The sequence below is a fragment of the Megalops cyprinoides genome, chromosome 24, assembly GCF_013368585.1.
Source record: "Megalops cyprinoides isolate fMegCyp1 chromosome 24, fMegCyp1.pri, whole genome shotgun sequence".
In the NCBI taxonomy this organism is placed as follows: domain Eukaryota; kingdom Metazoa; phylum Chordata; class Actinopteri; order Elopiformes; family Megalopidae; genus Megalops; species Megalops cyprinoides.
The window spans coordinates 10803673-10827293 of record NC_050606.1 but is presented as its reverse complement, the minus strand read 5'-3'; the positions used below and the strand labels follow the sequence as shown (position 1 = coordinate 10827293).

Genomic DNA, 23621 nt, shown 5'->3' with positions numbered 1-23621 from the left:
CCCCACCCCCCCGTGTGCACTCTCCACTCTACCTGCTCTCTACTCCCTCCAGACTGTTTCTCCCCCCCTCCAACACATGCACTTCAACCAGCTTTCACATGGTCAACCTGGTACATTTTCTCCTTCGTTGCGTCCCCTGCACTCTCCTGTACTGTGAGTTAAATGTCCAGCTGTATAAATGGATGAGGTTTTGTACTCCTGCTGTATAAGTCTTTCTGGATTCAAGTGTCTGCACATACTGCCATGCATATACACCCATGGTCTCCATTTCCCAGAAGGTCACTGTATACAATGTATTAAAATGAATTATATACCTGTCTTGTTTTGGTCAAGCCTCTGTTTCTTCTGTGATCTTCAATTTACTATATTTGCATATAAGTGGATAAGACTCAGAATTAATTCCGCTTTGGGGTTACTGTTCTTCTAACTGGTTTTTGCCTGTTGGTGGTTCCTGAACTGCAGAGCTCAATTTCAATTTAGGAAGCACTACAGAGCTCTGGCATCTCAAATTACCTCAAGCGCTAACCACATTGGTGGGCTTTGTTTATGAAGTTTTCAAAAAAAAAAAAAAAAACAGAAGGATCTTAAAAGCTTTCAGATGCCCTGCCTCTATACCAGTAATTCAATTTCTCACAATGTGGCCGGCAGGTAGCACAGAGCACAAGGTGCCTCGGGAATAATAATGAGGGCTGTGCAGGCAATGACAGCAAAACCCGGGACATGCAGAGCTGAGGACAATGGGGGTAATGCATGTGTTATTGACACCACTGGAAGGAGTCAAACAGCCAGGCGGTTTTTCTCAAATTTACTGTCTCCACGGGAGTCTTTTTGATGTCTCTTTGATTGATCTTGCTTGCATTGCATGTTTGTCATAATCCAACAGAAGCCTAAAACAAATTAGGATAACAGTTTGAGCTGTCTGAACACAAAGTGTTCAGTGCTCATATTCCCCTTATAATAAAACTACTTCATGTGGCGTTTTCTTCATCTATCATAATTAGACTGCCAGTGTGCACTGTACACAATGCTGAAGCACGGCAGTCTCCGAGGGGTATTTTTTGTGAGGCTTATTTCCGCTTATTAGGAAATCACAGAAGCCCAAGTACCAATGGCATTCATTTGTCACACATCCAGTTAAACTGAATATTTTTTTCAGATTATCCTTTAGTATAAAATGCAGATTAACGGTAATAGTTTTGTTGCTGATTTCAAAACATGTCTCCACCAGCCTCACAGTTGACACATAATATGACATATCTGATCTAAATCCCTACAACATCCTTGATATGCATGGCATCAAAAGAAATGCAAAGCATATTCATGGCAGGGAAAGTGACCTATCAAGGAAGGCCACAGCTTCTGACACAGTACATCAAAGATTTTAATCTAGTTCATAAAACCATTTATTCATTTTTTATGCCTCCTGAGGGTTTTTTCTTTTTTTTGTCTCTGAACCCCTTGTTTAGGAAAAAATCTGGTGTGAATAACAGCACATAACAGTTGAAGCTTCGCTTGGAAGAGAACTGTATATAGATTTCAAAAGGATGCTGGGAAAAAAAAAACCCTGAACATAAGTATGGGGAAAACATGTCAAGCCAGGGCCAGATGCATGGCTTTTCAAAGAGCATAAGGGGCAGCGCTGATTTTGATTCAAAGCCCCTGTCCCTTTCAATACACATAGCATTAATTATGAGGAGACCCACACTCTCAGCAACAAACAAATGATTAAATCAATGCCTGGTGTCGCCGACACCCAGACAAAGGAAGTGCAATGAGGGAGAAAATATGGACACAACTTGCATGAGAATGTGTGCATGCCTTGTGAGCCAGTGGAATACATTTTATGAAGAAGACAGTCAAGCACAATGCATTATCAGAGATAAAGGTACATATAAATCAACCTTAATACTTAAGCCAAATCCTCCAATAGTCTGTCTTCTGATTGTCACAGTTCTTTCCTGCAACAGAGAATAAGAGTGAGTTACATTTTTATGAATGCAGTGTTGCCATGTCAAAGACTAGGCAATCGTGTTCAAAATAAAATGGCAAAAAAAAAAACCTCAGACAACGGGTTATTAAATGTCCAATAATATGAGTCACACACCAGGCAGAACATTGCAGTATCCCTGTGTATAATCTCCAAAACTGAGCTGTGAGGTGCTTGCTAAAACAGGTCTTAAAAAGTGCAGAGTGAAAAAAAAAATGTTCTAAGCACAAGAGGCTTTTGCTAAATCCGAGAGATGGGAAAATCCAAAGGAAAGTGCTTCCAGGGGATGGGCCAGCATGTTTCTACACACTGTGTGCAAATCTGACAGGTTTCTCTAAAAAAAAAAAAACTATGAAAGATTCATGATCAGCTGTCATGGAGTGTCTAAGGGTGAGTCAAATGGTAATTTGTGTTTTTCCCCTACATTAGGTAACTACCATAGAATATTACATTTTTACATAAACAATTGCACATGGATGCACAATTCATGCACATTAGGTGCAAGACCTAAATCAAATTAAATCACCTAAATCATTAAAATAATGGCGACTCTCCTACAAACCAGAGGGTTTAACTTACAGTTAAAACTACAGTAAGCCTTCATAACACATAAGTGTCACCTGAGTCTTTGTAAACACTTTGAAATGACACAGACTGTAATTGAGTGTTCTATGATTTGGTATGTTGTGGTAATGTCACTTGTGTTATGGAATGTTGACATTTCATTTCTGACAAAAGGTGAAAGAAGCAGCCATCGAGCAAACATACCCATATGCATTGAATGAACTCATGCTGATTCGTGATTTGATTGATATTTCCTTTTTTGCACTTCTGCTACAAGAGAATATTCCGTCTCTCCTCTTTTGAATATTCATTCAAAGCAGTGTGTCTCCTTACTACTACATGACCAAATACCTTCCCTTTTCAAAGTGTAAAAAAAAAGCATTTAGATATCTATTTTGTCATGACCATGGCTTCATCTAAAAAAAAAAGCTTAGTTTTAGCTTCGAATAGAAAAGTTGACCTGTTTTGGCATTTTCAATGCCCTAAAGCTTTTCTTTATGTTGGCTCAGGCCCGTACGGGGAGTGAATACAGGCACTGCACCTCTTTACATACAGGTATTAGTTATGTGTTTTGGTTGTGTGCTCTAGTGAATCAAGAGCAGTGGTCCTGAAAATGCAGGAGAATATGGTTCATTGCATCTGGACAGAGTATTCTGTCAACATAGGGTGACGGGGATGGGGGTTTATGGAGGATGGGCACTTAAGGAAAGTTATATTTGTCACTCCATCATATAAGGAGTGACATGTTGTGGCTTACTGCATTACTAGATGTATATTAGCAGTCTGATGAGGGGTGGTAGCAGTGAGACCAAACACCAAACAGGACTATATAGCTTGTTATTTAGCTGCTTGTACTTCACAACCCTGCTTAACTGGAATCACTGAGACCATAAAGTCACAGCTAGATGATTCCAAAAGATTCAGTATCATACTAAATTTAATTCTTATCAATACTGTACAAAGAGTTGTAAGCATATAAGTAATCAGAGCAATGTCTTTTCCCACTAGTTTGCAAAACTGTGTATTGAATAGGTGGATGCTATAAAGATAATGTTAATTTAAAAGCGATGAAACTTTCTACAAAAAATGGTATTTTTTTCAGTAATGGCATGTCTTTAAAAATGGAAACATATAGAAGTAGAACCCTGACTGGCCCTACCTACCATAGCTTTCTTTGGTACTCCTGAAGATTAGAAGCAGTTCTCAATGGATGAGAAAAGGATGTGTCCTTTTCCTTCTAAATCTGAGGTATCTCGGTTTCAAGAACCAAAGGCATGCAGCTCATACTCACAGCAGGACAAGAGACGCAGTCTTGTATCAAAGCTAAATATTGTGAAACTTATTTTAGTTCTCTAAGAGCATTCAAAATCGGATAATATTCACTGTCAGACATACTGACTGAATGTTCAATAACATTTAAACCGAAGTAACTCTTAGTCAAAGTTTCAGTATTCAAATAACAGCTATTGTGACATTTTAGACACCAAATTATTAATCATGTTGCAGTTGGAGACGCATCTAATGAATGGATGTCACCACATCCTGAAGCACAATAAATTTTTATTTTATTATTTAAAACTTCATATAATTTATGAGGGATCCAATGTAATTCATAACCTGTGTCAGTATGCCTTTATCGTTACAGCTACAATTGCCGTGGCAATAAATCCCTGTAGCTAATAATGTATTGATCTTAATTCAGCTGCTGGAGGCAAAACACAGTGGTGCGCTATAGGAGCAATGGGGTGAAGGCTTGATTTGCATTTCCTGTCGGTCTCAGAACACTCAGTCAATTTTCAAACTGCGCAACAGAAGCGAGTGCCATGAGATTCAAGTTGGCATACAATGAGCTTCTGGTAAAGGCAAAGCTTCTTCTTGACTGAGGAATCTAAAAGGGGGGAGTACTTCCCTTGGGGATAAGAAGCCCCTTCACTTATGGAACTTAATATATATATTTTTTTCCGAATGGCAGAGAAAATGTTTATTTGCACAATTCACCGATTGATTACAGTGTTAAACTGTGCAGGCGTTGACAAATCAAGTGAACAGCACTGCTCCGAGGGACAGGTGAAACATCCGCATTCTCAAGTGAGGTCTCTGCATTCACAGGACTCATATCTGTACCACTGCAGGATCTCTATAAACAACAAAATAGAGCTGGCAGATTTTATACTTTACTTATTTATTTATTTATTTATTTATTTTTCCCACAAAACATACCCAGTGATTTATGGCCCTATTATGATTGTAGTGACATAACAGGAAAATGCAAATACCGCAGCTTATGAATAAATTTTCTCATCCGTAGCACGCTGAGCCATTCTGTGAGTTTCTTTCATTCTGCAGGACACTTTATAATGATTTATAAATAGATTATTTCCTGTATTCCAGCAGTGCTTGTGCTTTGTCTTGACTGCAACATGGTGCGGAGGGTGTGCAAGGCATTGCTTTACCTGCTCCTTTTTAATGATGGGAGGGTCTTTTCTGAAGTCTTTAAAAGTGAGTGAAAAATGAAATAAAATGCATGCAACCCAACCACAGATCATAATATATTTTATCAAACCAGCCATGGCGATGTAGTTGATCAGTATTTATATTTTGAACAACTTTGACTGGTAACCAAAGGTTTTTTAATGTTCCTTTTTATAAAAAAAACTCTTGTGTTGCTCTTCCTTGTACTGTTTCTTTTTAATGAAATCTTGGTAACTGTGTGCATTTAACATTTTAATTACAAACTTACAAACAACTTCTTCTACAACAACTTTCACTTATGTTTCACATACAACATTTCACAATTAGAACACATTTTTCAGTATTTAATGAAAACTTGGAAAGAGCAAAGATGGACCAAGAATCTTAACTGTGTAATGTCCTTGAAATATCAGGAAACAACTGAAAAACATCTGAAAATTTTACACATTTACAATATGAAGCAGAGGTACTTATTTTGCATGAATTCTAGAGAAGATGTACCTGTTTAAACATGCAGACTACATAGTGTACATTGTTTGTATAATTTCCCTGGACTGCATAAGCTGTTTAAGATGGCTCAATTACCATTTTGACTGCAAATTCCGATGCAAATGATACAAGCAAAATGCTTTCCTCCATTAAAACATTGTGGGTTGGACATGCATTTAGATTTGGGTTGTGTAACTGTAAACCTTGGGGTAAAATTTCAAAATGCAACACCTAAGCAGAGAAACCAGCTGATTCAAGTTATTCTAAGAAGCTGTGCACGCAGATTATTAAAACCACCCCCCCCCCCCCCCCCCCCCCCCCCAAAAAAAAAAAAAAGAAAAATGCCCTACCTACAGTCCCACAACATTACATTTGTTCTTGTCTGTGTGGTCAGCTGAGCTGAGAGAGATGCAGACATGAAAACACTACATCATCTGATCGAGCACCTTGAAAGACCCGTGTTCCTGCTATATAGCAAAAAAAAAAAAAAATCCAGAAAAGACTGAGGTATACAAAAATGAGGTTCATTCTGAGGTAAACAAGAGAACCTCTGGAGACAATGGGCCAATTTTATGTTTACTGATGATGCATTAGACACGTTGAGAGTGGCAATCTTCCTGTACATGGCAAAATAAACTGGAAGTTTGTGTCTAGAAAAATGAGTTATTTAATAGAAAATGAGGTAAGCTCACATGGCCACAACTTTCGGGTTGTACGGGGTAAAACTCTTTGAATGTGACTTGTGCCTAGAAGTTGCATATTGTATTGAGTGTGATTACTATCTATGAACCACTATGTGCATACAAAGGCCTATTAATGAAGAACTATGAAAGAGTTCTGATTAAACTATACTTGCTCTGTGAGATTAAGGGGAATTTTTATAAAAACAGTTATGAATTGACTATGTCTGTAATTAAGACACCAGGTTCTAAATGTTAGCTTCATCTGAATGGCGATTCCAAATCAAAAACGTTAAGCTTTAATTATGAAGAACAAAGGTTAACTAATAAGCTGCTCTTGAGCTGAGTTTCAAACCCCCAAGTCAAATCAGGGAGACTCCAGGCATATGGCATCATAATGGCAGAAGATGTTCAGGCAGTGGGATCTGATGAGGGCCCCTGGCACAGCCCTGCAGGCATTGGCATACATGGCACTGTGAAGCGCCCTTGAGGTTGGGCCGGAACATTGCCACAGCTTGGGTGCCATCAGATGGCAAAACCAATACCAAAAGATGTTGTAATTGCCTCCACGACCCATCAGGGATTTTGATAAAACCATTCCACAGGCCTTTCTCTCCAAAGCATATGAGCAAATGATCCACTGTGTCCACGCTTTGCGAACATTCAGCATACAGACCAGGACAGAATGAATGCGGCATTATCTCTGCTGACACCACCCTGAATGGTAGTTGTTTTAAAGAGCCAGTTGATGGTGCTGAGGTCCAGGATCAGACAGAGGCATCATTTTTTTTGGAGACCAAAATACGTGAAGTTGAAGCCACTGTGCTGTTCTGTCTGATGTTGAAGATCTATTGCTTATTTAGACAGAAGCAAATAGTCTCCTGCAAATGGGAAGAGATGTGCGAGTCATGAGGTTGGAGGACAAAACTGTCTTGCTGCCCCCAAAGGTAGAAGCCTGGTGCCATAATTGGAGTCTGCACCCATGGATAACAATGTTGTAACTCAAGGGGATTGTGTATCCACTTTCTCCGCTCCTTCCCAGATCAGCTGGGGAGAAGTGATGCAGCCTGCGTACTGGCTGATTGGAGCAGCCCTTTGAGTGCTACAGAACTGTCATATATGAAGTGGCAGTTTGGTGATATGTCAGAATTAGTAGCTACAGAACATCATATGGGTGTTGAATGTTTATGTCCAGGCTAAACTCATGATGTTGCACTTTTAATAATGTTGGCATTCCCATGAAACATACTAGTGTAGATATGAATGCAACAGTGTTTCAGAATACTTTTGGGGAAATTACAATTCATTTGCATATGTTAGAAGACATGGTGATCGCTGTAGGAGGTGCATAATGTCCTGCAATTAGCATATGTCCCAACATGTACTGTGGGCAGATGTTTGCTTCAATTAAATTCAATTAAATCTCTAAAGCACTGGTAAAGAGGAAGTTATTTTAGTTTCATTACCCATTTCTGTTATTTAGCTACCATCCTAAATGAGCACTTTAATCATGTTGTCCTGTGATGTCGTGCTGTCTGGCTATTAATAAACATTTTCAGCTCACACATTGCACAACACAGAGTCCCTTTGATTATATTTGGGGTCTTTTCGGAGGTTTTTTTAAACAGTTGTGGCATTTTGGATTTAGCTTGAGGCATGGGCTTTTTCTTGTTTCATAGTAAATGAATTGATTGTAAATAAATTTCCTTGACTAAGATGTGACTGGTTACATGGGGCCACATGACCTCACGTAAAATAAAGCACTCTTCATATAGCTTGCTAGTGAGTTGAAATTAAGAATATTAAATTATGTCTTTATGTCAAGTATGTCTTTTGTTCAGACGTCTTTGAAACACAAAGTCTGCACTGCAAATCACATGCTATACCCTTGTTGGCTAATTCCCATCACCAGGGGGGGGTGCAACCTGTCGAATTAAAAATGTCCCATATAGATTCGTTGCATTAAACAATAAAAAAAAAAGTTAAAAATGATACTCACGCTTGAATAGAAAGGTTCCCCAGACACGCAGATGACATCTTGTTCTTGAATAGTCAGAATGTCTTTAGCTAAGTGCAGCCGAACACTGAAAGGCTCCTGATTTCCATCTTGCAGCAAATAAACCCCAGTCTTTGTCTGAAAGAAGAAACATGAGAGGTGTGGTTGTTCTTTTTCTGTCACATCAAATAAATGATCTTTGAAATTAGTAAAGGTGAATGAAGGGGGACAGTCAAATAATCATAACAGTTATCATTATCATGCAAAGCAGATGTGGCTATCAGCGTGAATTCACTGCACTCGTCTTCTTTTGTCATAAAAATGCAATTCATTTCACATGGGATTGACTGTTATCAGTTCGCATAACTTTGTTTACAATGAAAGAAAGTAGAAAGTTATACATTTTGATTTTTAAAAGGCTCTGCAGAGACAGATGGTAGGCAGTAATCAGCTTATGAATACAAATGTTTTCATTCATGTTTGGAAACCATTGGAAGTGAACTATATTTCTGGCGCGTTTAATGGGTTGAGGCAAAAAAAGCTGTACTGGTAAAAACCAAAAAGCCTTGGTATGTCTCTACTGTTTCTGGTGCAATGCGCAAACTTGGAACATAATGAAAAGCAAAAAAAATCTTGGCAACATTCATGAATTTAAAGAATTTTCACTGCATAATTATTTTACAGTATCTCTGGCAATATACATTTTTGTCCTAAAATATTTGAGATAATTGAAATGTTTTGTTTTTTTTGGTATTGAGGACATAAAATGAATGGCAGCATTTCAAACGGTGGGTGGCATTAATTAAACAGTAATCAGTGTGAATTTGCATTCCTTTTACTGATTTCTAAACTAATTGGCATGCTTGTCCTGTCCTTGACATCATGAGCACTTCTAATTAATGGCACAACCATTTCATATAACAAGATTATTAATAAAAAAAATGCGCCAATGTCAGCAACCTTCCGAAAACTGTCATACCGTTGGCATTCATCATCAACCACTGCCAGAAAGGTTTATATTAAACTTGTTTTATCTCCTCAGAAAGTTGCTGGTGGCTGGAAGTAAAAAGTGATAAACTGTAGGAACTTAAAATTCTGCAAAGATCCGTACTAATCATATTATAAATCTTTGATTGTACAAGGTTTTCTCTTTTTTTCCCTTTAAGATTATCTGATTTAAGGGTACCATACGGTTAGGAAGGAAGGATAGTTATGCAAGCACACAGACAACATTTAATGATATCTATTTAATAAATTCCTGGTAAACAACATTTTCTACATCCTGCAATGCCTCCAACTGTACACCTGAGTGAAATAAAGGTCTACCTAATGTTGGGTCAGCCTTGTTGTATGTAACAGAAACACTGGTCAGGCTTCACATACTGTTGCAGGCCTGACTTCAGCCTTGGGAGCAGCACATGTTCTGTGGTTTATTTTTTAGAGATACAAAATCTAATTTATATTATATATATTAATATATATTATATATATCTAATATATATTATATATGAATTGACTTTCATGCAATAACAATGTGGATATCAATGTGGACATTGAATATAACATAGCATTCCACTGCTGTGTACTGCCAATGGTAATACAGGGGTAAGTCCAGCAACAGTACATCTGCTATCTTCTATTAAGCATCAGATTGTTCTGCTGTCAACAAATTAAACCAATGACGGGGCTTCATTCCTTAATAAATCACAGGCCTGAATACAGGCGTATGTCATGCACAGATTTATATACTTCACAAAGTTCAGTCTCTGATTGAGAAGTCCTGTCAAACTATGGAGTAGTCATTAGCTAATGTGTCATTAGCTAGAGTAATGGCTTGTTTTCCCATGGCTTTCTTTTAATGTAATCTCTTGATTATTTAATCCTTCATTAGGTGGCTGACAAATCATATAAGTAATTACCTGTGTTCATTTCCCATTGAATGCCTGTTATTCATCAATTGTGAAATGCGATTTGAATGAAAAGGGGTATATAGTAAACTTACACCTTGAATAGGTTAACTAAAACTGTTTACTCTAACTGTTTGACCTGTTACTTCGAGAAAGACCAGTGAACGGCCAGTTTGTCTACTGTCCCCAAGGATTGCACAGCAACAGTAGTTTTTAAACTGCTTGAGCAACTACTAACCATTCAGACAAGCGTGGGGGATGCCTGTTAAAAGATCAGAATATGAATTTATTCTGATATACAGTACACAGTATGTACAACACATATTATATAAGCTATATAAAATTAGAATGTTGTCCAACTAAAATGAATTAAATATTGGATTACATGCCCCGTAGACCTTTTTTATGTATAAAAATGCACATACATTTGGCAGTCAAATTTATTGTTCTGCCACTAATTCCATGGGCTGCTGAGTGGATGAGTCACCTACAGGGCTCCTTCCAAGTGCAGGCTGAGCCTTTCACCCCAGGTTTGATCCCAGCCATGTCATCAGCCAGCAGTGATGGAGAACCCACAGCAGCAGGAAAAAAGTGGCTTTGTTATGCTTTAGGTTGGGGTGGTTTGCTGGCAGGGTTTCCTCCTCTCACTGCCCTCAGGTAGTCAATGACTCATTAGGTGCCAATGAGCCCCGAAGAAGACATTACCTGAAATGTGTTCATCCTCCAATTGACATTTGCTTTACTGTAGTGCACTGTGGGAGTCCTACTATGAAAAAAAAAAAAACAGTCCCTGCAGGCATGTGGGCTAATCAGAGAATTGCATTTGGTATTCCTGGTTCTCCTGTGTGCGTTCAGAAGTTGTTGCAGTGAGATGAGCATAACATGCAATTGGCGATTCCAAAAAAATAAATTAAAAATAAAAGCAGCACTGGAATATAAAAAAAAAGATGATTGATGATTGTGTTTGTGGATCAACTTTTGAGTGAATGCCTGAAGATAATATTCTTGTCACCCTTGATGTGGAACATATGTGTGTGTCAACATTCCTTTACAAGAACCTGAGAAATTATATGAATGATGATACCCTGTTTCCTTGTAGTAGATGCACTACAACAATTGATTGCATCTTGTTTGTGAAGTCAAAGTGTTTCCTCCTTGCTCTAAAACTATGACAGAATCACATTTATAACCACAATGCTCAAAATCAGTTAAGGACATAATTTACAAATAAGATAAACATGCATACACATCAGTGCAGTTAATGAATATTTATACTATAGACTAGACAGCTCTCTCGTTAGTTCATCACTGACACTAACCATTTTTGGCTGAAATGATCTGAATTAATTTTATCAATGCAAGATTAATGATAATCATATAATATTACTCAGCAATGCTGAATAAAAATAACTGGAAAGCAACTGCAAATGTCAGTTCATGGAAGAGAGCTCAGATCAAGTTCTCTATTATGCCTAATTAGTTGTTAGGGAAATGTCCTTGTCACTGAAAGGTTTTGGAGCTGAACCCTGACTGAAGCACCACTGTGGTACTCTCAAACAAGGTACTTAACCTGACATAATTCCCAATGTATACATCTGTGTAAATGCATTATATGTACAATGTAAGCTACATGTGGTGCCCTGATAAGGAATGGAATGTGGCTCCTATAACACAACTCCAATTGAGAAATACCACAAAATGACAACTCTAACATACAGTCCTTCATTCAACAGCAACAACAGTATGTAAGAGAAATCATACCTCCTCACTGGAAGTCTTGAAATCCATGTGCTATGGCACAGTGAGGAAAGCTGGCCTAAAACGAGAAGAAAAGAAAACATCACTTTAATCAAACTCAAATGCAAACTGACTTTGCGGCTGTAATGCATTTTTAAACCAATCTTTTTGTCTCTGTTTGTCGCATAGTTTAAATCCAGCACGTAGAGAATGCTGTTTACTTTCAGTCGTTTCACAGTGTGAGCTTTCTGCTTGTGATCTGTGGTTTCAGGCACTGTCTTATGCCTGAGCCACAGGAGAGGCTGGTGTGAAAGTCACGGAGACATTCACGATGGGTATGAATAATTTACCGACAAACAAGATGGCTCCCGCATGCTAATTAATGATTAAACGGTCTGGTCCCCATTGCCCTGTCCACTAGAGGCCACCCCTACTGTGATAGCTGTGGAATCGCAGAATACAAAAGAATTATGTGAGTTAGAATTCAAGGCAACCTCTCCCTAGACAAGTGACATTGCATGCTGGGTTCAGAGGTCATGTTGGAGTGGAATAAGGGCTGTTTCGATTCTACATTACTTGTGCTGCCCTGCTCTGTTTAAGGTGAAAATGGCATCACAGACAGTGTCTCTTATTAAGACCTATTAAACCATAAATTACAATTAACTGCCTTGACAACGTCTATGTTTACCCGTGTGTGAAAGAGATGTTCTTCATGAGGGGAGACCTTGAAATAACTTAGTTTCGCATTTCTATACAAATGGGCCCCGCTGCTTTCTTTGGCAGCTTCTAATAATGTTATAATCTAATTTATGATTCCCATGACCTTTGAGCTGATATGACGAAGCTATGAGTAGGCATTGTCTGATATATGCAGACTGCATCCAAATGATGCATGAGGATTAATTCAGTTGCCATTTGAATGTAATAACTTTACTTTTTTTAGAAATGCAAATGCCTCTGACATGCCAGGGAAAGCTTTCATTATTGTGCTCAGCCATAAGAGTGGTATGCCGCACATACAAATGGGTAATTAGTCCAGATGAGCTGAGATGAGTGGCTGGCACGGACAAGTACTATCTGCTGGTATGCAAAAGTATGTATGACCATGTGATGTGATGTGCTGTACTGTTTGGTGAGTACCATTCTGCAAAAGTGCTCACTTGCACTATAAAGTCATAATTTCATAATTGGCCACTTATAATGTTTGGTTATATAACAGATAGTTTAACAGAGCCTATTTGTTGTTGGTGTTAGCTTTATTTCCCTTATTGAAAGCATTAGCTTTTATTTAGAGCTTTATCCTGCAGTGTTGTGCAAAGAGTCGAACATAATTTCATAATTTCACCGTATTTGCCTCCCAGTAATCAAATGTTACTTCTATAGGCCAACAAGAACATCTTGAAATTTATAAAACACCAAAAACATTGGTTTTTACTTGATATATATAATGAGAGAAAGAAAGAGAAAGAGAGAGAGAGAGAGAGAGGGAGGTCGAAGTCTCAAAGTATCAAAAGTGGGACACTCTGAAACATTTTTGTAATGATTGTAATACAAGGTTTTGTAATGATTCAATTATTTTAACTTGCTAGTTAGTAAGTAGTTAACTAGCTAGCCCCATACACTTACTAGCACTCACATGCAATTGGCTTAGCTGCCTTAGCTGGCTTGCTGGCTTGTAATGGTTGTTGAAGCACACAATCACATGGTCTTTGAAAGGGATAATGACAATTATTTGCAGAAAACTCAATAAAACTAGCCTAGCTTTCCGACATTAACTTGCTTACTTTTTAACCAAAAGGGCTAGCCTTTAGCTTGCTAAATGTGAAAAGTAACCAGTCAATTAGCAAACCAGCATACATTAGCAAGTAACCTACAGTTACTGATGGTAGCTATCCTTGGCTCAGATGACCCAAAAAAAAAAAAAAAATCAAGCAATGAAGTGATTCATAATTATGTGTTTCAATAGACTGCACTGGATTGGAGTCATGGGCTGAAATTCTTTTGCAGCACAGCATAAATATGTTGTTTAGTCAGATGAATCTGACGTTGTGTAGACTGCCTCTCTGGCAGTGCTTGTCCTTGTTGGCTGCACTTCATCAAATATGGCCAAAGCTTTTTGATCTTTTTTTTCAGGTGGGATATCAGCTGTGGCACCGTTAGCAACAAAGTCTCATCTATGTATTGATCGTATCAGACAGTCTGGAAATGTTGTCTTGAGGGAGTGCAATTACAGTCACCAGGACTCCTTTTCATAATTCTGCTGAATTGTCTTTGATCATACTGTATATGATCATTACCTGTATCATTTCATAACCGTTCAGAATGCTGGCAAAATATACACCCCCACCAGCCAACACTTTTCCAAAGTTATTCCAGAGTTTTTGCTGTAGCTGGTCAAGGTCACTTTTCAGCAAGTTGGCATTGCAGTTACAGCAGGTGGTTGGCTCGGTGCTGTACCTAGTCCTTGATGATGACAATAGGATTATCATTCAGTTGCGTGAGGCAATGTAAGAGGAAATGGCTGAGAAGAGCTAAAATAAACCAGATATCTGTTCACAAATTAATGGCTCACATCAATGTGAGTTTTTAATGTGAGTTAAAATAAATGGTGACGGCTTTTCAAAACTGATATTGTCGTTGTAAGCAGGAATGTCTTGTTTAGTTTTCATGCCTGGATTCCAATACCCAATTCTAGTGACAGGTTCATGTGGACACAGTATGTGGCCCAAATTCTCTGCTACTCAGGTTGCCCTTTATACTCAATGCAGAACCATATCACCTTCAGTTGTACATATGTTTGCACTGCTTGAAGGGTGCTTACACTTAAGTGGAGCAGTATTATGATAACTGGTGAACTAAAGGCATATGAACACACATGTAGAAGCACGCAAAAAACATATTTTTTCTGTCATAATCCCAAATCATATAACTCGTCCATATAAGCAAACCCCTCAGACAACATTGGGAGCCAGGATGTAGTTTGTAGGATGTAGTATTTACAGACACAGGATATGCATTTGATCACACACACTGACTATCATCCACCTGTCTGCATTTAGCCTTAGAACAGCTAAAAATTTAGGTCAGTGGTCAGTGACCTCCAAAATGGCTACAAAATGTATTGAAAAAGTAACACAGTCATTTGCAAGTCAAAATTGAGGACATACAGTACCAGTCAATAGTTTGGACACAACCTACACAAAAGTAAATCAAAACTACCTTATATTTTAGATTCTTCAAAAATATATATTTTTTGGAAAGAAATTCATAATTAGGCATCAACTTAACTATTTATATTTGTCTAAGAAACAAATATGAAGCATTTCAGAATACGTCTTTGAGTCAAAATGTCTTTGAATGCATGTTTCCCATTATCTTAATCAGCTGTGTCCAAACTTTTGACTGGTACTGTACGTCAATTGAATCCAGGGGTAACCTGGGCCTTACTATCATAAAACTGCTAGATAAAATGGCCCATTGACCCTAATACTGTAATTACTGTTTATAGTGTAATATGTTCATGCTTAGTTAATTTAGTGCAAGTTCGAAATAGTCACTTCTGCCTGCTTGCCTCTTTCCCATTATCACAATGCAGAGCTGTCACAACCTCTCACTCAGGAGAGACAGCTCTGAGTGAGTGATCTGATTAGGTCTCCGAGAAGGTGATTGATGTCAGTGAACCCCAACTAAATCTGTCACGCTAAGAACACCTGCCCCATCTTATCAGCACCTTCTCAAACAGTTTAAACGTTCTCTTCATTACTACCTACTACCTTCCGGCCTGGAAGGCATTGAGTTCAGAGAGGACATGGCTGGCATGAGGAGAGGCAGCTGACGCTAAGATTCTTCACAGCCACAGTTGAGTCAGTCTGGCTTTACAGTTGTGAGGTAGAGACCTCTTACCAAAACACTTCGAAAAGCATCTAAGTGGTGTGTACAACAGAATTCTAAGAGTGGTGATGGGAGTTCACTGGTCTTCACATCTGACCAATGAGCGGCTCTGTGGAGCACTTCCTAGGATCACTGGGAGGATGAGGTTTGCTTGGCACTGTCATAGACACCCAGAACAGGCTGTCAGTGGGCTAGTTCTGGGGGGGTCCCAACACATGGGCAAAGAGCTCAAGGAAGGCCATCATCGACCTACGTTAATACAATCTGTCGAGACACTGGCATCAGTGTGGCCGATCTCTCCAGTGCTATGGAAGACAGGGAATTGCGACAAGCCATCATGTGGTGCAAAGTGCTGACATACTCACTTAAGCAAGCATTACCACCCATTTAATGCATCCCTAAAAGGTTCATGTGCCTATACTAGTATATGCACAAGGTATTAAAAAGTCAGTCTCCAGTATAGTCCTTTCCTCTGTGCCAAAAATGTTGTCTCTAGGTGATCTGGGTTCTAGCCATTTCTAATGATATGAATACTGTATATTTTACTGCTTCATTTCATACTCGACCTAGCATAACGGCACACCATTTCCAGAAACATAGCAACAAAGGGGTCATTTTGCTTGGAGATCACACAGATGTAGATCAGAGGAACTGCCCACAGCAGATGCCTGCTGTATGTATTTGTCCACTTTAACTGCATGTCCATGTATATTTTGTTGAATGAATGTCAGTCCTCTTGACCATGTTTTTAGTGCAACACAACATCAAAATTAAATCCACCATCAGAGGGTAGGAAGCACTAACTTATTTTGCAGGCTTTCTGAGTTCAAATTACACTCTGACTCATTGATGAAACCAAAGTATAAAAAATAACCACATATTTACGATGCCCGTGGTTACATATTTCCTATGTTTTTATGTCTTCGCAAATGCTGTTTTGGCAGGGAGAAATGATAAGTACAGGATGAATGTATGGATGTGTGTGTGAGCACTAAGCTGTATTTAGCACCAACAGTTTCTTGACTTGGCACCATTTTTTCCACAAGACCTTGGTGTCTTTAAGTCATGTCCGCTTTGAGCCGATTAAGGTTAATAATTCATAGCCTTAAGCAATAATCAATTTCAATGAGACGGGAGACAGCTTGTCAAACTAGATGTGGACCACTATCCTAGTGTCACATTTTATTAGAGGCCTTTTTTCATGTTGGTTCTATTTATGATGATGAGGATGATGATGATGATGATGATGATGATGATGATGGTTGTTATTATGTTTTTATTTAAACAAATACACTTTTTTTTTCATTTTACACTATACTATGACTATGTACCACACAATTTACCATCACTCACACAATCTTACACAGTCACATAATTTTGTGTAAACTTTGAAGTAACAGCAAATATTTTTCACTCCAAGTTTAATTCTTCCTTTTAAACTCCTGTATTCCTGTTACTATTTCTGCTCCTCTGCATGCCATTCATTGAAGTCACAGCTACTGTATGTAAAATTAGAGCCACAATTGGTGCTTAGCTTTTAATAACTGAGCCATGAGTCCTTTCAAGGGTTTTAATCGACACGATTGGAGCATAGGAACATTAAAATTAATTAATCCTAATGCTGTATTTTTATTTATTTATTTTTTTTTTTTTTGCAGAGCGTGATGAAGGGCTAGATGTGCCCAGTTTGGCAGCAGTATCACAGGAATATGTTTTGATTCTAGAAGTCCAGTGTGATTTGTAGTTGAACACATTTTTGACATTTTCAAACTGATGACACGCATCTACAGATTTTAACAAGACTTCACTTTCACCTTTCATCTCCCCCACATGAAAAACACTTGTACCAAAATCTGCTTCATGGGACCCCTCCAGTCCTCCCACAATGAACTGATTCACAAAAAAAAGCAAAAGGCCAATATCACCTCTGGCAGTGAACATATTTAAGCCTTGCCAACAATTAAAGAATGTGTGCCGGCCATGAGGAAACTGAGCCTCTCTTGCTAAAACAAATGTCAGCCCTCCAGGAAATCCGCAACAGAAAAAGCTCATTGCAGCGATGGCAGATTTCAAGAACAGAGGAGATCATTTAATTGGGAGCTTCATAAAGCCAGACAAGGCACACTATACCCAAGCACACTGTCAAAGGCGCCAGTCAGAATCAGTGGTTTGTTAACCATAAATAGATACTTTTAAGACCACGGTTCGTGTATCTGCTTTTCACTGTGTGCTTTTAAAAGCGACATCAAGTTACCGACTGGAGCATTTGGCAATTAAAGTGCCGGAGGTGTTGAAAAAATACTGTATCAGATGGGAAACTTATTGAAGTTGGAAAAGCAAACCAAATTTCTATTGTAAATGGCTTCTGCTCCGCTATTGTGTCCTTTTAAGCCAGTCAAACGTTTTAAATCATGAAGTGTCCATCTGCTGCTTATGTAACTGTTTCAGTTCCAGGCTTGTTTTTCTTTAGTCATATGCACACATTGTTCATGTGGGTTTAAAGTTCAAGGAATTTAAAGGGAAATTCGCATTTCAAACTGACTCCCAAACACATGAGCCTCAAAATGGCCCATTGCCGCAGGTGCTGAAATTATGTGCTACCAAAACAGAGCTAATGTGTAATTTGCCTTTCTAAAACTTAACTCCCCTTGATTTTTTTTTAAATGTCACACAAATAACTTCCTAGATCTGTAGATCACTTCATAAATAAGGGGTTGTGGGATTATTTGCCTTCTGAGAACATTTCCTACCCACAGAGTTCTTTCTCTTTATTCCCTCCACTCCTCTGAATGTGACTTCAGTGTGTAATTACAAATTTGTTTCCACAAGCATGAACATATTGCCTTTATCATGCCAAATAGGCATTCCTCCTGTTATCCATTCAGCCACATGTGCCTTTCTCACTTCACTAAGTATCAATCGCCTTGTTCTCTGTTGCACTGTGTACATGCTATCACCCTCTAAGCCATGCCAAAGCAATGAGAAAGAGCATGTTTTATGGACGTTTCCATTGACCCCCAATGACACCATACTAGCATACCCAGATGGCAGAAGTGCAGCATATTAGCTGATATGAAACTGGAGTTTTTTTTCCTTTTTATGCACAGAAATTGCAAATGAAAAAACACAGGAATCTGTGACAGGGAATCAATTTTTTTCACCATAACATTTCATTGTGTGTTCAGGCACATTTATCACAATAGGTAATGCCATGTTTTTTTTTTTCCTCTTTTCTTTTTTGTGCACCCCTCATTGTCTGTTTTTATATTTAATGCTAGCTGTGGGACATAAGCATGGAATAGAATGAAACAAACCATACATACAAACTGAAATAGATCAAAAAGTCATAGTAATGATATGACATAGATGCAGATGCAGATCTGTATGAACCTGCCAAGCTAGTATTTTTGACAATCCCAAGCTAGCCACATTTTTGCATTTTGTTAGACAAATGCAAATCAAAAGAGGATTAATAATCAATGCGAACTCTCTCATCTAATATTAGAAGCAGGTGAGCCCAAGAATGTCATCATATAAATGAACAGTTTGAATCTATGAATCACTAATGCCTGTTTAAACTCACAACATTTAGCTGTAGATCATATGATTCAAACATGAGCTTCTTTCTCTGCCTAAACAATCTCCCTAGTACTTCATGCAGACCTGACACAGTCCTACCTTCATTTCAGCAATATGTGGACATTGTAACAAAAAATGATGTAGATGTATGCGGTGATGGTACTGTATGTCTCTTTGCCATATTAGGAAAACCAAACCTGCAGTCTCTCCACATGATTTTGTATGGCTCCTGCTTTAAATCTGCATCAGAGTCACCTTTCAGTGAAGTTCTGGTTCTGCATTTGGCACTGCATTTGACATGGTATGATATGTGGACATGTGACTTTCTCATCTGGGATTTTATCTATATTTAATCTTTTTTTTTTTGTAGGACATCTCTGATCATAGGAGATAATACATGTATTAATCGATTAATTAGCTGATAGCCTTTTGGGGCTGTGCTATGTGCTGTTGTGTATATGTAAACTTTGGTATACATAGTACAAACGTCAGTCCTGCAGCTGGTTGTATATGCCATTTGTTACATAATACCAGAAAGCACGGCTGCACAAACCTCACACATGATGTGAAATCCTCGGTAAAAGGTGAACAACAAATTTTACCTGCAGTGCAAAGCATATCAATGAGATGAAAAACTGCTTTGAATTTCTAGATATGGGATGCCATTTACCCACAAGATGCTTATCTATGTTCACAGCTGTAGATGAGCTTCTCAAGAGCTGACCTGCAGTGACCACTGCCATATCTGGGATTTGGTAGAATCTCAAGAAGATGGGTTCAATTCAGGGACAGATCTTTATTGCCATGAATGCTGTCTTTGTTTTGTTCACAGTCCCTGTATATAAATATCTCCTGAAACTGGGGTGGCAACAAATAGTTCATTGAAATCTTCAGACCCAGTTCACATCAGAGGGGATGAAACAAATGAGATGACTGGGGCATGGCAAAGTTTATTTTTAAAATTGTTTCAGGTGTGAACTGCCTGTTGCTAACTGTTGCTAAAGATAACGGCTGCTTTAGTGACAGTCAAACTGAATCACCCCAACTACAACCAGGATGAAAAATCATATATATTATATATACACATATTATATCTTTCATCCTTGCTTATAATAGAGCAAACCCTAATGCTGTATTTGTAGAGCTACATGAAGGGATATGTAAGGCAAGAAGTGCGCAAGAGGAGATCTCTCAATTTCAGGCAAATTGTCAAAACTTTGTTTTTTAATTGGCAGGAAGAACAGCGTGTTCCCTTCAAGCAGAAACAAAAAGCTGCAGTGAGAAAGGATCAGTGAGAGGAGTAAAAACCACAGCAGTAATGGTGGCAGGAGAATATTAGCTAACAAGCTATCTTGTTCTTTGTGCTCTCATGACAGTTTAGGATATATGCCCATGGGTGAAGCACTTCCAGTGTGAATTCAGTCTCTAGCTTGAGTCTCTGCAATTGTGCTCCCATCCCAGCTGTGCGTGTTTGTAAGTGCTAAGGGTTTAAAGCCCCTGTGCTGTGCTGTGAGTTTTTTTTTTTTAATCTATAAGTGTAAATATTATCAATTGCTTCCAAACATATTCTGCAAAGCATAATATTGTTCCCTCCTTTGCAGTAAACATCATAGCATTTTGCTTAGAATACTGATGTTACATTCAGAAGCACGGAATTACTTCCTATAATGCAAGAAGGCCTGGTAGCTGTTTGCATCTTTGCCCATGATGTTAGAATGACTAACAGATCATATTTAGACCACCAGTCCCTAGACAAGACTACTGGTCTGGAGTGGTTACTGAGTGGTGTCTCTCTCACTGTCTTGTGGTGCTTTACTTTATTCCCAAATGCTTATTATTTACTGGAAGATCACACAGTAGTGCTATAAAAATGCCACTTTTTTAAGCAGTAACTTAATCTAAATGAATCATCATTTTCTCCACAGTTGCTTGTGTTTAATTATGCTGTTTTGAGCATTCCACAAAGTTCTGTATACTTCTGCATATCATCTAACAGAATATAATTATATATATATTAGTTTTAAACAGAATGTGTTTTTCCCTAAGGTCACCATTAAAATACTGAAGAGGTGGGATGGGTTTCAGCAATACACAGCTGATGTGTCCCTTGCCACTGGTGGAATTTTAAAATGGGGAGCAAAGCTAAAACTACTTGGACTTATGTGGTAATAATATGTAAATAGTTCAACTTTTTTCATTGAACAAACAAATGAGTGTATAAAACAGAATTGTGCTGCCTACAGATTTAAAAAGCACAGTTTTAAACTGCAGCTCTACTGAGATTGTGTTGAATAATTCTTCTTTATGATACAGTCCTAAATTGTGCAGACCAAGTTTTTAGCACAGCATTGTATGTTTTTCTTTTTTTTTTTTTTGCGTCTCACTAAACATGTAAAATGATCAGTCGGCATTGCGCTGACATGGTAGGTTTAGACCCATCCCTCTCCAATCCTGCTCCAAAGATGCTCTGCACCAGCTCCAATAGGGTGCTTCCACTCAACTTACCTGGCAGTTCATTTCAACAGCAATGGTTTTGAGCCAGCAGGTAGCTTTTTATTGAATACAAAGTATATGATTAGCAAGAATTGTCCCAGTCTTAATGGATCATTTTGAAAAAAAATATGGAATTATTGTACTGGAAAGAGGTCATTGAAAAGGGAATTAATCTGCAAATAGAGTGAATGTATTTTATATTTGACAAGTACTGCATTCATCATCACTGTTAACATGTTTGATAATATTGCCGGACACATAATCCAATAAGGTAAAGCAAGAGTAGTTTTCCCTTTAACACCCCCCCCCCCCCCCCCCCCGAAAAAAGGGGTAAAAGGCTATGTACCATTATTAATGTTTCAGAGTTAAGTGACACATGAATTCTGTCTCCACAATGAGGTGCCATGCAAGCTATTTCAGTTAATAACACCAGTAGACACACAAATCTTGTGGCTTCCCATGAATGCACATCAGAAACTTGGTGTCTGGGTTGATTCCCTTTGACGTTCAGAAGACCTGTGTGAAACCAAACCATCCCTGATATTACCATTATCTTCAGCTGTCCCATTGAGAAAAGTGGATAATCTTTTCTAATCACCTGGAACAGGACCTGCAGAGCAAAGCGTTCTGTTTCATTCCACGAACAGACGGTTGCATTAGCAGGTAACTGAAGCATGGCTCGTCAATGGCTTGCAAGAACGTATGGGAAATTTCACAAAATGTGTCCCATTCAGTGTGTACAGCAAATGTAATTTAAATGACTGAAACAAACGTGGCATCTCACGCTACAGGGACCGAATGTGCATAATTTTCCATAATGGGAATACTGAATATTCATAAAGCAATTATATTAATTTCTGAATCTAATTTACATTCCTTCCATCAGTTCCCATCTTCTCCCTCAAATGTCATCAGGTGAAAAGCTGCAGTCGAGACTCACGTCTCTGAAGTGGCCCCGGAGCAAAATCCATAAACTGCATTTGAAATGGAGTTGCCATGCTATCTAATAGGGAGCGTTGCCCTCTGTTAGACTGTAAATTGCTGACCTTTGAAGAGCCTGCAACATACTACACCTAAGTTTATCGTTAAACATGATGAAAAGAAATGACATCTTAATGAAAGACTGTTAAAAGGGAAATCTGTCAGAAAGCCAGACCTTGCATGTGTAAATATGTTTGTCACATTCATTCACAACATGAAACAACATCTATCATCAGTGATAGGCAAGGAGCATCCCTACAGTGCATACGTAAAGTTTTTTTTTTTTTTTCCCCCACATACACAACTCCCTTGTATCTGTAGTACAAAAGAAATATAAAGGGACTGACGGCAAACTGTCAAATACACCAGTCAGGTAATCACATGTAAAGCAAAACCACAAGTCCCTAAAGACGCATCTGGTGGGGAAAAAAAATCAATGATTACAAATGCACCACCCAAACAGGAAAACAAGTTACAGTGATGAAGAGACAAGTGGCCTTTTAAATGCAGATGTAGATTAATCTAGAGGGAAAGACTGCAAGAGTAGAATAACATTTTTCACAGATAATTAAATACCAAGACAATAATCATGATAGACTAACTAGTGCCTTAGTGTTTCAGATCTCATTGGAAAACCATGTTACTCACTGCATTTATAATGCTATGTGAGGCAAAACCACAAATTTCAACCTTTTTTTTCATTAATTATTTTAACTATGCAAATTACCATCTGTGTAAAGCTTTGTGCTACATTTTCCTGAACAAATTTTTGCAAATGTACACTAGAGACAGATGGACAAATCTATATTGTCAAGGTGATTTGCCCTTTACACTTGTCTAGCTGT

General features: G+C 38.3%; 1 protein-coding gene across 2 annotated transcripts in view; it reads right to left on the bottom strand.

Moving 5' to 3' along the window:
* Nucleotides 1-11905, bottom strand: part of sntg1 (syntrophin, gamma 1) — a 53416-nt gene extending 41511 nt beyond the window's left edge. For both annotated transcript variants that reach the window (XM_036519186.1, XM_036519187.1), the window contains exons 1-3: nucleotides 11857-11905; nucleotides 8192-8326; nucleotides 1902-1958 (exon numbers count right to left, since the gene is read on the bottom strand). In XM_036519186.1, the coding sequence (XP_036375079.1) occupies nucleotides 1902-1958; nucleotides 8192-8326; nucleotides 11857-11883 (219 nt within the window). In that variant the 5' untranslated portion in view covers nucleotides 11884-11905. The remainder of the gene's footprint in view (nucleotides 1-1901; nucleotides 1959-8191; nucleotides 8327-11856) is intronic.
* Nucleotides 11906-23621: the final 11716 nt, after the last annotated feature.